This window comes from Penicillium chermesinum (genome assembly GCF_028974085.1).
Source record: "Penicillium chermesinum strain IBT 19713 chromosome Unknown utg000003l:1.0-5111272.0:1.0-5115320.0, whole genome shotgun sequence".
Classification (NCBI taxonomy): domain Eukaryota; kingdom Fungi; phylum Ascomycota; class Eurotiomycetes; order Eurotiales; family Aspergillaceae; genus Penicillium; species Penicillium chermesinum.
This window is the reverse complement of record NW_026695313.1, coordinates 4,558,149-4,569,397: the sequence shown is the minus strand read 5'-3', so window position 1 is coordinate 4,569,397 and position 11,249 is coordinate 4,558,149. Positions and strand designations below refer to the sequence as shown.

Below are 11,249 nucleotides of genomic sequence, written 5' to 3'. Positions count from 1 at the left end.
ACAGCCTTTACACCCAGTTCTAGAAAGTGACACCAAGATCTAGCAAAATCCACCAGGATCGACTTTCGTGACTTTTCCGCCAGATACTAGCAAAAAATTTTTGCTGGCTCAGCATTTTCTCTTCTTACAACCACTCGACCTTCATAGCTTTGATTGGGTGTAGCTTGACCATACCAGTTCCACCAATCTCCAGCAAATTTCACCAGGATCGACTTTCGTGACTTTTCCGCCAGATACTAGCAGAAAAGAATCTCCTGGTTCTGTATTTTCTCTTCTTACAAATGCTCAACCTTCATGGCGTCGTTTGCTGTAGCGTTACCTCGACATCAGACACCCGCATGACACTGGGGCCGACGTCCTGGTAGGAAGGTGACTTGCTCTACTAACAGCTACGAAGGCTCCCTAAGCTACGGATGAAGTTTCTAAAACTACGTGCCTTGCAGTGATCTAACTATCAGATCACCAACTCTCATCGCAGACAAGATCTTCACTTCATTCATAATATGTAATATAAGGATACTATCCCTCAGTTCCACTGAGTCCGTCCTACAGTGGTCCATGGAAAACAAAAAATATAACCAAAAAAAGCAAACAAGAACAAGTCGTGATCCCGACGCCAAACTCGCAATACACACACGAACGCCTGTCAACGACCCAGCGCCGACGCAAACCCGAGCGAACGCCAGGCCCTAATGCTGACGAGTTCGCTTGCTGCTCCGCTCCCGTTCCATAGCCATCGATGGGAACATCTCTGCACCTAGGTTCCCCTGGGCGGGTATCAGCTGCAGGCCCGATGCCGAGGGGAAATCCGGGTGCATGGATGTTGGGCGAGACTCCACGTCGTCGCGCTCCCCAACGACAAGCTCCAGCAGCGACGAGTCGATCCAGCCGGGCTGTTTCGCCCGGAGGCGCTCAATACGAGCCACATCGTCGTCGACTTCGTCATTAAGCAGCGAGGCCAGCTGCGGAGCATTGCCGTTGGGACGGGCCGTGTAGTTCGCCAGAATATGGTAAGGGAGCGGGGGCCGGGTTGCGGGCTTGTCAGCCAGCTCGGCGAGGGTGGAGAGGGCGTTCGCGGCGGTCCCGCGGGTCGAACGCGTTGAGTGAAAGTTGTGGCTTGCTGTGCGCGCCATGTCCGGTGCCATCGGGGTCGAATTGTCTTCCGTCGCCTCGGGGGTGTCCTCGGCCTCGGTATTGTTGCCGTTGGTTGTTGTGCCCGGGACCTCGGAACGCTTGGAGGTGGAGAAGAAATGGACGGTTGCGACGTGCGCGTGGTTGGCGTGGGTGCTGAGCTCCTTGTCTGTGAAGAGGGAGTGCAGCGAGTATGAGGGTGCAGACTGCTGGGCGAAAACAACCTTGGATCGCTCGGCCGGGGTTGTGCCGCCCGTGTCCCGCGCGGGAGATCCAGTGTCTTCCTCCGGGGCCTTGCGCTTACGCTTGTTCGTCTCCGAGGCGATGCCATTGCCCAGGTCATCTAGGTCCACGCGGTGTCGAGTGTGACGAGTCTTGCGATTGCTGTGGACACCGCCTGGGCTCGCGGGGTTGGTGATGCTGAACTGGTTGGGGTGGAGAAGCAGAGCATTGGTGTCTGCTATGTCGAGATGATCTTTCTCACGGGTGAGACGAGAGCGCTTGGAAGAGATGCTCTGCATAAGGCGCTCGCGGAGGGTGTTGGCGAGGTGGCTGAATTCTTCATGCGCAAAGCGTGCCCGAAAATCGCGGTCTCGACGGTAGCGTCCAAGGCTGTCGCGGTGGCGGACCTTTTGCAACGACTCGTGAGTCCCCAGAAAAAAACAAAAACAAACCGAGGGTAATCAAAGGCAAGAGGGAAAATATAAAAAAGAACATACCATTGCTGCCGCGAGGTCCGAGTCCTTGGCTTCCTTGATGTTGTTCACCTCCTGCACAAACTTGGCATACCAGCTCCCCGACAGACTTGCCATCTCGCGGGCAAAGTTGCCGCCGCCAACAGTGTCCTCAATGAGCCCTGAGATCTCTTCCCAAGAGTCTGGCATTGGGCCAGGAAGGTAGGGATTCGCGTTGTTAATGAGGGTCATGTCGCATTGCAGCCCATGAAGCTGTTGACGGAATTGAGCATCGCGGTTTTGACTAAACACCGTTGTCAAATCTTGCAACCGTTCTTGCAGAGCGGAACGTCGCTTGTCGCGCTTCGAAAGACCGAAGCCTCCCAGAGGGCTATTGGAACGACCGCGAGCATGCGAACCGGCCTGGTGGGTGGCCCCGGTGCCGGGCGATGGGGGCCCTGGAGTGGCCATGGAGTCGAGTAGTCGCAAAACGGGGAGAAGGAAAGAAGTGTGAGATGCGGAAGTTGGGGTGAGATGGAGAAAATTCGGAGAGATTAGAAAGGCCTCGCAGCTTCTATTTAAATAGACGACAGGAACAACAGGGTGAATTCGCCGCGTTAGTGAAGCAGAGAAACACCTGAGCGTGTCGTCAGAAAAGCGGACGGTTGTAGTATTTGGCGCTCGAAGCGGGTTAGCGTGAGCGGACCAAAGTTCGACCGCTCCGAGGTACAGTGAATACGTAAAAGCAGTGCTCGAGTGAGAGCAGGAGCAGATTGGGAGAAGGTGGGCGGAGAGGAAAAGCAGTGGGTCCCTTGGGAAATGTTTTCATTGCGCATTAAAGCAGAATTCACTGGTACTACTTGGGTGGGTGAAGCCGGCAGAAACTCCACAGCAGCAAGCAGCTGGAAGAGAGTCGGTCTAAGATTGGACAGTCCCAGGGCTTCTTAAGGAAATCTCTAGCTGGTCTAGGAATTGTGAACCAATAGCGTAGTCTAGTCTAACCCATGCAATCTGCCACAGATGACCAATGAACAGGCCGAGCCTTGAAGGAGTCGGTGAGGCTAGCATGCCTGATAGTGCCTGATAGGGCGCACTAATACGATTTACTCACGGGAAAAAAAGGGGGATCATTCTAGTATCAAGTTTATACATTCGAACCTGCGACGAGAGTCGTGTATATCATCCGTAACCGGGTGAGAGAATAAGAAAAAAAAAATTATTAAAGAGGAACAGATCATGAGATCCTTCGCCAAAACATGAGAATCAACATCATGGGTATTCACGTCATTTTCATCCGGCCAAAGCAACAATGCAGGACGCGCTCAATCAAGACCGAAATAATTCAACAAAGCGGGATCCAACTCCGGGGACACCAGGCTGAGTCTGATGGGATGTCATTACAGTCGAGGTAGGGACTGTAGAGGGGGTACTATTTTTAAAATCACGATATGGTCAAAAGAGGGTGGGGCGAAAGGAAGAGGATGTTTTTAGGGGGGAAGGGGGGCAATGCTGGTGCAACATCAGCAGGCCTTTGAAGGCTCAAGGCGGGCTTCAGTTTGTTCGCTGGATGATGAACACGCCCAGCTCGACGCCTTCGAGGGGTTCGCTGTCTTCGCCATAGCGGCGTTTGCGGATGCCATCGAAGATCTCGCTGAGGAGCATGGCCGAGGTCACTTCCTTGTTGTCCGACATCAAGCCACCCGAGTTCTTCACCGGTGGCCGTCGGTTGTTCTGCCAGTACTCTCTGAGGGCTTCCTTCATCCGGGCCTTTTCCTGGTGAATGAACCACTCGGCCCAGAGGCTCCGATCGAGCTGGGCGTTGGATCGACCGGAATCAGCAACATGGAACCGTGATGAGGGCGAGCTCAGAGCCTCGCAAAGGGTGACAATGTTCGCCTTCATGGTGGCGAAGTCATCCATCTGGGACACAGTAGTCAATTTGCCCAGGTACCGACCCACATCGGCCGATAGCCCATTGACCACAACTAATTGTCGCAGCAGTGGATCTAAGATAGGGCCCAAGTACTGAGACTTGAATGTCGAAGCACCTTTCTTGGTTGGGTATATGAAAAGCAGAGTGCCACCGCTTGGCGACAATTCACACATGCGATCGACGAGGAAAGATGGGCGTGTGGGACAGAAGACATCTCGATATTCCTGAGCAGAGGCAGGAGGGAGATACCGCTCAAGGACCGAAATGTGAACGCTGTGGGGAGGGACGATAGGCATCGGGGTGTGGGCGACCTGGCGTTGGAGTGGACCGCGGAAATCATGATACGCTCCTACAACCGCGGCGCTCGAGAAAATGGTGGCGTTGAAGTACTCATCTGCGGATGTTGGAGAACGCGGTGTGCTTGGTGGGGAGTGAGGTAGGTTTGACAGACTAAACTGTTCGGGGACGGCGTGGGTAACGTTGATATAGGGAGATTGACCAGGCTGAAGATGGTTGTGTACAGCCTGGACTATTGAGCGGAAAACACTATCATTCCGTGGCAACGATATCGACTGGTCCGATGTTCGTGGATATGGTAGAGTTTGGGAAACGATCTTCACTGCCTCGCCCCGCGGGTTGGAATACCGTAACGATGAGACTACATTGTCTGTTAGCGACTCTTGTCTCAGAGGAGTTGGAATCACCCGGTTCACCCACCAGTGACGTTGATTCCATGATCCAAGTACGATCCCCCATCTTGCTGGCAATCCATTTCATCGTGTGGACCTGGGCTCCCTCCAGAACTCGAGGATCCATGAGACAGGCCATCGGATGGACTGCTGAGAGTATCTGAAGGGCCGGTCGCCGCCGGGGTATCCATTCCGGGGCCGTCGTGCATCATAGGCGGGCCTGGATGCTTGTGGGTGTCAAATACAAGCATCTCTGATCGCGGGTTCCACGCAACAGGACTATCGTCATCCGGAGGCGTGGGAGGAAGAGTGGTGGGGTATTCCTGGAATGCAGCCGATGTCCAGGAGGAGTTGGAAGAACTGGAAGAAGTGGAGGAAGCCGTCAACGGTCTCGGCCCGCGAGACACGGTGGTGGACAAACGCAGACGAGAGTCTGCGGACCGATTTCGAGACTCTACCCGGAAGGGCGTGCCGGGGGAGGAGCTGCGATGCTCCCACGACGGGAAGTGGACGGCCACACTGCCCTTGGACAAGAAACGAGAAACGGGCGAGGGTTTGGTCCGCAGAGATCCTTGAGAGGCTCGACGACGGAGCTTGGCTGGATGTTGTGCGTGTGGTTGGGACAGGTTCTGGGCAGAGGAGTCCGGCAGGGAGTATTGCGATAGACGCCGTTCAGGATCGACTTTAATGGTGGATATGGTTGATTGCATTGTTAGGTCGTGGAGGGAGTCAGGCCAGTATCGTCCATTGCAGCCAGATCAGAAAAGGACTGTAGCCAAACCAGGAAGGAAGAAAGAGGGGTGGGAAAGAAGAGAAGAAAAGAGAGGCCAGCGGTAAGGGGAGCTTGGAAATTGGCGGATACACGGCGAAGGGAGTACCGGATACAGGGCTAGAATATGGAGGTTTGGCGCGAGGCAGAGGTACCCAGTACGAGGGGGCTCAGGCAAAGTCAGGCCAGACTGTGGCCCAGACTGGCGTTCTAGACCTCCATCGAGTCGTCGAGTCATCGGTTCCTTACGCGAGGATAATTTCCTTTTCTTTGCCCCCCCCCCTTCTCCGCCCTCCCCTTTTCCCTTCTAAATACTATTGGCACTATAATTTCTTTTTGGAGTCGGAATCTGGTATCATGTACGCCAAAGAGAGGGGAAACGAAGCGCTAGAGATTAAACACCAAAGGGGAGGGGGCCCTAGAGACTCTGGAGGGTCACCACTGGTCACTAAAAATGTGCAGCGAGTCTAGACTTCATCGGCCACTTTTCCGTGCCAGAACGAGAATTTATTGGCGGACTGTGCATCACGGGCTCCACTGCGATGGGGCGATCATTCCGGGCGGTGCATCGGGTTGATGAGTTTTCATATCGTATTTGATTATTTTCATACTGGTCGATTCTGCATGCTGCCTTTCAGGGTCCTTTCATTACTTGTACCGGATCTACTAGAGTGCCTGATCGCCCGCATTCCATCTGGAAAATTCCTGTCGTGTAGGCGATCCCACCAGAGACGAGCGTCCGATCCCCTAGTAGCCCCAGGCTGATCACCGGGGTAAGTACTTTTGGCCGTGCCAGCCCAAGGCCTGTCAAGCGCACAGGGAGTACGGAGTACTGGGGACTTACTGCGTAGCTCGCCCATGACGTGCACCTTCGAGCCAAGGACCCGGTACGGGTCGTGCTTGGCGTTCTAGACGCTGTTTCCGGGCTGTTGCCACTGAGGGGGTCGCCCTCCAGCCCCAGTAAAGCTACTTAGAGAATTCAGCTCTGGGCTTCTATGGGCCAACCCAGACGTACGGACCCTCAGATCATTGCACGGGTACGGGCGACGGGACCATGATTCGACAAACTCGTATTATCCAGATCTGGTTCGCAGTCCATTTTATCTCCAGGTATCTCCCCCGGGGGGTCCACTTTGGTCGCAGGTAAAGTGTGATCTTGCCACTCCGCTTAACCGCGTCAACTCGACTTCGACCGTTTCAACGGTCGGATCTTGTTCCCTACTAGATTCAAGGAGAGCCAAGGCTCGGGATATGATGTATGAGGATTATAATTAATATTATGACCATTCAGCTATGGACCACTAAGACAGAGTTACCCAGCCCGCGCTGGATTGCGTTGGACCCACGTCCTCGCCCTTTTAATGCCGTGCGACCATGCTTTTCATGCAGGCCCAACTGGCTCGGAAGACATGTAGACCCTTCCCATGATTCCGGGTTCATGTGCCGTCACTATATGACGTGGAATTGACTCTTTTTTGTGAAGTCTAACCAAATAACCAGGCGGGGTTTTCCCTGGGTGCGGGAGAAGAACCCGGAATGAATCAAGAGGATCGGTGACGGAACCCTTACATTTCGTGGTCGGTTCTCTGGATCACTCGGCAGCTTCGGAGCAGTGTCGTAGAGTGTCCTGTATAGATGAGATACCTGGTAGACATCACGAGGGTTTCCGTCGTGCGCACGGAAGATGGATTGTGGACCGAAGCCCATTGTGTAAGAGATGATACGAGGCCCAGTCTACGGGATAGATCTGGGTTTCTGTAGAAGCTTCAAGAGGTCATTGAGCGCCGACGAGCTTGAGTGGGAGCGCTTCCGCCCAAAGGCTCACGCATTTCTCGCGAGCAGTTCCACGCGTTCCAGACCAAGGAAGAACGGTACCGTTGTTCTTCCCGGCTCAGCCTCACCTGCTTGCGCGCAAAGCTAGAGGGCTTGATGGCAATATTGCAAGGGGTTGAACGTTCGTAGACAGGGGTGGCTGCCTTCGCTCGTGAAGGCATCGCACAGGTGGGACTGTCGAGAGAGGTACGGAGCTCGTGGCACTGGTGGACGAGCTGCTTCACACCCTCGGTCAAACGCGAAGCACGTTCTTCGATCTCAGGCCAGAAGCCGTCGCCCCAGAAAGGATCCTCCAGGACGGCCGTCTCAAGTGCTGCAAGCCATGGAGCGAAGCCGGACAGGGGCCCTGCGAGTTGTGCGGCCACCGTTACGAAGCGGATGGTGGGCTCGGAGTGGAGAACGTGTAGAACAATACAGGTCGGGCACCGCGCGGTGAGGTACCAATCGTGTTCTTCCACCAAGATGCAGTGAAGCCATGCGAAGGCGCTGCGAGCTTCGCCGCGAAAAGCACGCTCTGGCTCTGCGACTTTCTTGTTCGGCAAAACACGGGCTGCAATGCGTTCCGCGTTGTGGTTGATCAGGAAAAGAGGAACGAGGAGGGTGTGGATGATATCGCGGTGCAGACGGAAGGCCTCTTGGTCGGCGGGGGAACAAGTCGCTTGGTGGTGCTGGCAGAAGCTGGGGCCTTCCATACCACAGTCCTGGCGGCGCAGCTGCTCACGCATGGCCCGGAAGGCTTCGTTGTACTCTATCGCCATTTGATCGCGAGGCGAGATGCGGAAGGGACATGGGGTTTTGGAGGTCGACATGGTGGAGAGTAGATATAACTTCAATAAATTGGAACCCCCAAATTAGACCATGCCGCAGGTCTAGACGCGATCATGCAAGAAAAGGGAGACCTGAAATATAGGAAATACCGGTCGAAAAAAAAAAAGGTTAAAGTGGGGAGATATTCAAGCCGGATGCGGGCTTTTATTATTGAACCCCCTTTTGAGGGGAAACGTCATGAGAACGAGCAGGATGGCCGCAGATCGCTAGGACCTTTTTGCCTCCCCCATCCGGGTAAGACTCTAGAGCAGACACACAGTCGATCGCAATGGACTCGCCCCACTGCTGACGAACACAGTTGCAGCAGCTACTATGATTGGCAGATGACGTCGGAATGAGGGAGACAAGTGGAGAGAGTGGAGCGTGGATGGGAGGGTAGCAGGGTCTGGACTGCCTCTTTTTCAGGGTCTGGAGGCTTTGACTATAGATAGAGTCGCACTGGAGCACCCCTTTTTGTTATCGTGAAGTCTATCCTGTACTCCGTACCTCCGTCCTGCTCCTGTCGCTTGAAGCCCTTATGTGCACTCTCTATCCCTTGTACTCTTGTAGTCTTCCGCGGTGATGTCCGAACTGCGGAAAGGGCGCCAGCCTATCTTATTTGATTCCCACTCCGACACGAGGATTCTTCTGATACGGGCGCTGTTGCAGGCTTCTAATCGGCATGGCGGCCCAAGGTTAGTAGCTCGACCACGGGCGATAACTCGGTAACGCTATCTGACCGCTGATCGGGGAAGTCTGTGGCTTGAACGAGCGTATCATTGCCGACTGGAGGGAGTGGAGACGGAAAAAAAGGGGTCCTCGAAGCCGAAAGAAAAAAAAAGTCACGGCCAAAAGCAGATGGTGACCCTGATCGGACACCCGATGCATCGCCAGGCCTCCCGATCGGTATCCTGCTGGATCGTCATCAGTCTACGGAGTAGGCGTGCCCTCGTAGATTTACGAGAAGTTTTATACCACATAGTGAAGGTATCGTAGACTAGCGTCACAACGGCGTGGTCTGCCCGGTGAAAATAGTAAGTCCCGTTTATCGGCAGACTCCGGGCTCATTAGGGTCCAAGTCCCCATCGGTCGCGCGATCGTCTGCTCGTGGACGGGCTATCGCTAGAATCCTTGATTTCTGTGCCGTTGGGGCGAAAAGTTGAGGTCCAACCGGGGCCAAGCTAGCGATATGCTTCCAAGATGGCGCTAATCATGTACAAGCATGTATTCCCCTCCTGCAAGAAAGCTTCCCGGGGGGGGGGGTTCTGGAAGAGGCAAATGATAAACACGCGTGGGAGTTGGGGTTAGGGCTGGATCCAACGGTTGGCTCCGCGTGGAGATTTTGTAGCACCGAATCATTGGGCGCTGGATTTTGAATGCACCCACCGTGATAATACCAGATCTGGAGATATTAAACTCGGGATTTTCTTTCATAGTTGACAACTCCAGATCGTTTCCTCCAAACCCTCTTAACTTCAAGCCAGTCACCACTCGCGACCGGTGTCATGTAGCGAAAGCCCCCCAAAACTTGGCTACTAGGGCCCCACAGTCTCACGCTAAGCTGGCACTGCAATCTAGAAACCAGCGAACACGGAGTCCGCCAGCTCTGCTGCTCCAATGAGCGACATTCTCAAGGAGTTGCCAAGCCTACAAACGCTGCTGCCCCATGTCTCTCAACTTTTTTAATCTCCCTGGCAGTCGCACCTGCTGAACAGGACTCTTTCGTTGTCTTGATTCTTTTTTTTTTCCCTTTGCAAGACATTCGTTTAGTCTTCTTTTGTATCGTTCCACCGGTTTGGTTTCCTTCGAGACGGAGATTTGGTTATTGGTCCTTTGCGTGTTACGAATTCCAAAAATACGCCCTATCTTTTTCTGTTCCGTTATGTTTTCCTCGGCAGTTCTAGCTCCTCTGCTGCTGGCTGGCTTGCAGGCGGCTGCCGTGAGCGCTGTGCCTCACATTGAGGCTGTCGGATCGAAGTTCTTTTTTGAGAACGGAACCCAGTACTACATCAAGGGTACGCCTGAGTACTTCGGTACGGTGTTTCTCCCCTGCTGACAGCTCCCAGGCATTGCCTATCAGCTCACTCCCGACGACCCGTTGATTGACGAGGCCCAATGCAAGCGTGATATCGTTCGTATGTCCGAGCTGGGCGCCAACGCCATCCGCGTATACCACGTCGACCCCACGGCGAACCACAAGGCTTGCATGTCCGCCTTCGCTGATGCGGGCATTTATCTATTCGTCGATCTGGACACCTTCACCACCCAGATCGAACAGGTAAGCTATTTTCAGCCTCTTATCTGAGACACGCGGCGAAAATCTGACTTGCCACAGACCAACCCCCACTGGAATCAGACTCAGTTCGACCGTTTCAAGGAGGTTCTCGATGAGTTCCAGCAGTTTGACAACACTGCCGGTGTCTTCGTCGGTAACGAGGTTCTGACTACCGCAGAAGGATCCCATGCCGCTCCCTTCGTCTTGGCTGCTGCCCGCGACATCAAGGCCTACCGTGACCAGAAGGGCTACCGTGAGATCCCCGTCGGTTACTCGGCGGCTGACATTCCTGCTTTGCGACCCATGCTCCAGAACTACCTGGCTTGCTCCGACAAGGCTGCAGACCGTCTGGACTTCTATTCGCTGAACGCCTATGAATGGTGTGGTGATTCCAGCTACACAACTTCCGGATACGACCAGCTGCAGAAGAATGCCACCGGCTACAACATCCCCATCTTCTTCTCGGAGACTGGCTGCAATCAGCCTACGCCTCGCAGCTTTGACGACCAAGCTGCTATCTTTGGCACCGAGATGGAAGACACCTGGTCAGGCTCTATCATCTACGAGTGGATTGAAGAGACCAATGACTATGGTCTGATCAGCTACGGCCCGTCTGTTGCTGGCCCTGCAACCAACACGATTGTGGAGGAGGGTTATACTCGCCAAGGTACCCCATCTCCCGTGCAGCCGGATTTCAACAACCTTAAGTCCCAGTGGGCGAAGGCGAGCCCGACCGGTATCGCTCTGTCGGAGTACCGCAAGTCCACTGCCAGTATCAAGGCAGTCGAGTGCCCTGCCTCTACCTCTGGTGGCTGGGCTGTTGACCCCAAGGCACCGCTGCCGACCATTGGAGAGGCATACAACGGTCAAACTGCCACCGAGACTGGAAGCTCTGGAAGCTCAGGTTCCAGTGGCAGCCAGACTGCCACCCGCTCCAGCGCTACGACCACCGAGAACGGCGCCAGTCCCATGATCGGTGTCACCAACCCTGCCACTGAGCGTTTGCTGGCCGCTTCTCTGGCTCTGTCCAGCATATTTGGAGTTATTGCTTTGTGGCTTTGAGTGTCTCTGGATCCGATAGATCGACATCGGTCCTATCTCGAGGACATTGTAATACTAGTTTTCTCTTAGATAGATT

The 11,249-nt window shown here is 54.3% G+C and overlaps 4 protein-coding genes across 4 annotated transcripts; 1 reads left to right on the top strand and 3 right to left on the bottom strand.

Moving 5' to 3' along the window:
- Positions 1–689: 689 nt before the first annotated feature.
- Positions 690–2,276, bottom strand: N7468_004681 (Sds3 domain-containing protein; the record flags this gene model as incomplete). The annotated part of the gene is made up of 2 exons (XM_058473978.1): positions 690–1,760; positions 1,851–2,276. 2 exons carry the CDS (start codon positions 2,274–2,276, stop codon positions 690–692), a joined length of 1,497 nt encoding a protein of 498 aa, XP_058332981.1.
- A 1,080-nt stretch (positions 2,277–3,356) lies between these two features.
- N7468_004680 (uncharacterized protein) lies at positions 3,357–5,137 on the bottom strand (the record flags this gene model as incomplete). Its single annotated transcript, XM_058473977.1, has 2 exons — positions 3,357–4,396; positions 4,456–5,137. The coding sequence occupies 2 exons, from the start codon at positions 5,135–5,137 to the stop codon at positions 3,357–3,359; spliced, it is 1,722 nt and encodes a 573-aa protein (XP_058332980.1).
- Positions 5,138–6,962: 1,825 nt separating this feature from the next.
- On the bottom strand, positions 6,963–7,838 carry N7468_004679 (uncharacterized protein; the record flags this gene model as incomplete). Its single annotated transcript, XM_058473976.1, has 1 exon — positions 6,963–7,838. One exon carries the CDS (start codon positions 7,836–7,838, stop codon positions 6,963–6,965), a length of 876 nt encoding a protein of 291 aa, XP_058332979.1.
- A 1,880-nt stretch (positions 7,839–9,718) lies between these two features.
- Positions 9,719–11,173, top strand: gel6 (putative 1,3-beta-glucanosyltransferase; the record flags this gene model as incomplete). The annotated part of the gene is made up of 3 exons (XM_058473975.1): positions 9,719–9,851; positions 9,903–10,114; positions 10,172–11,173. The coding sequence occupies 3 exons, from the start codon at positions 9,719–9,721 to the stop codon at positions 11,171–11,173; spliced, it is 1,347 nt and encodes a 448-aa protein (XP_058332978.1).
- Positions 11,174–11,249: the final 76 nt, after the last annotated feature.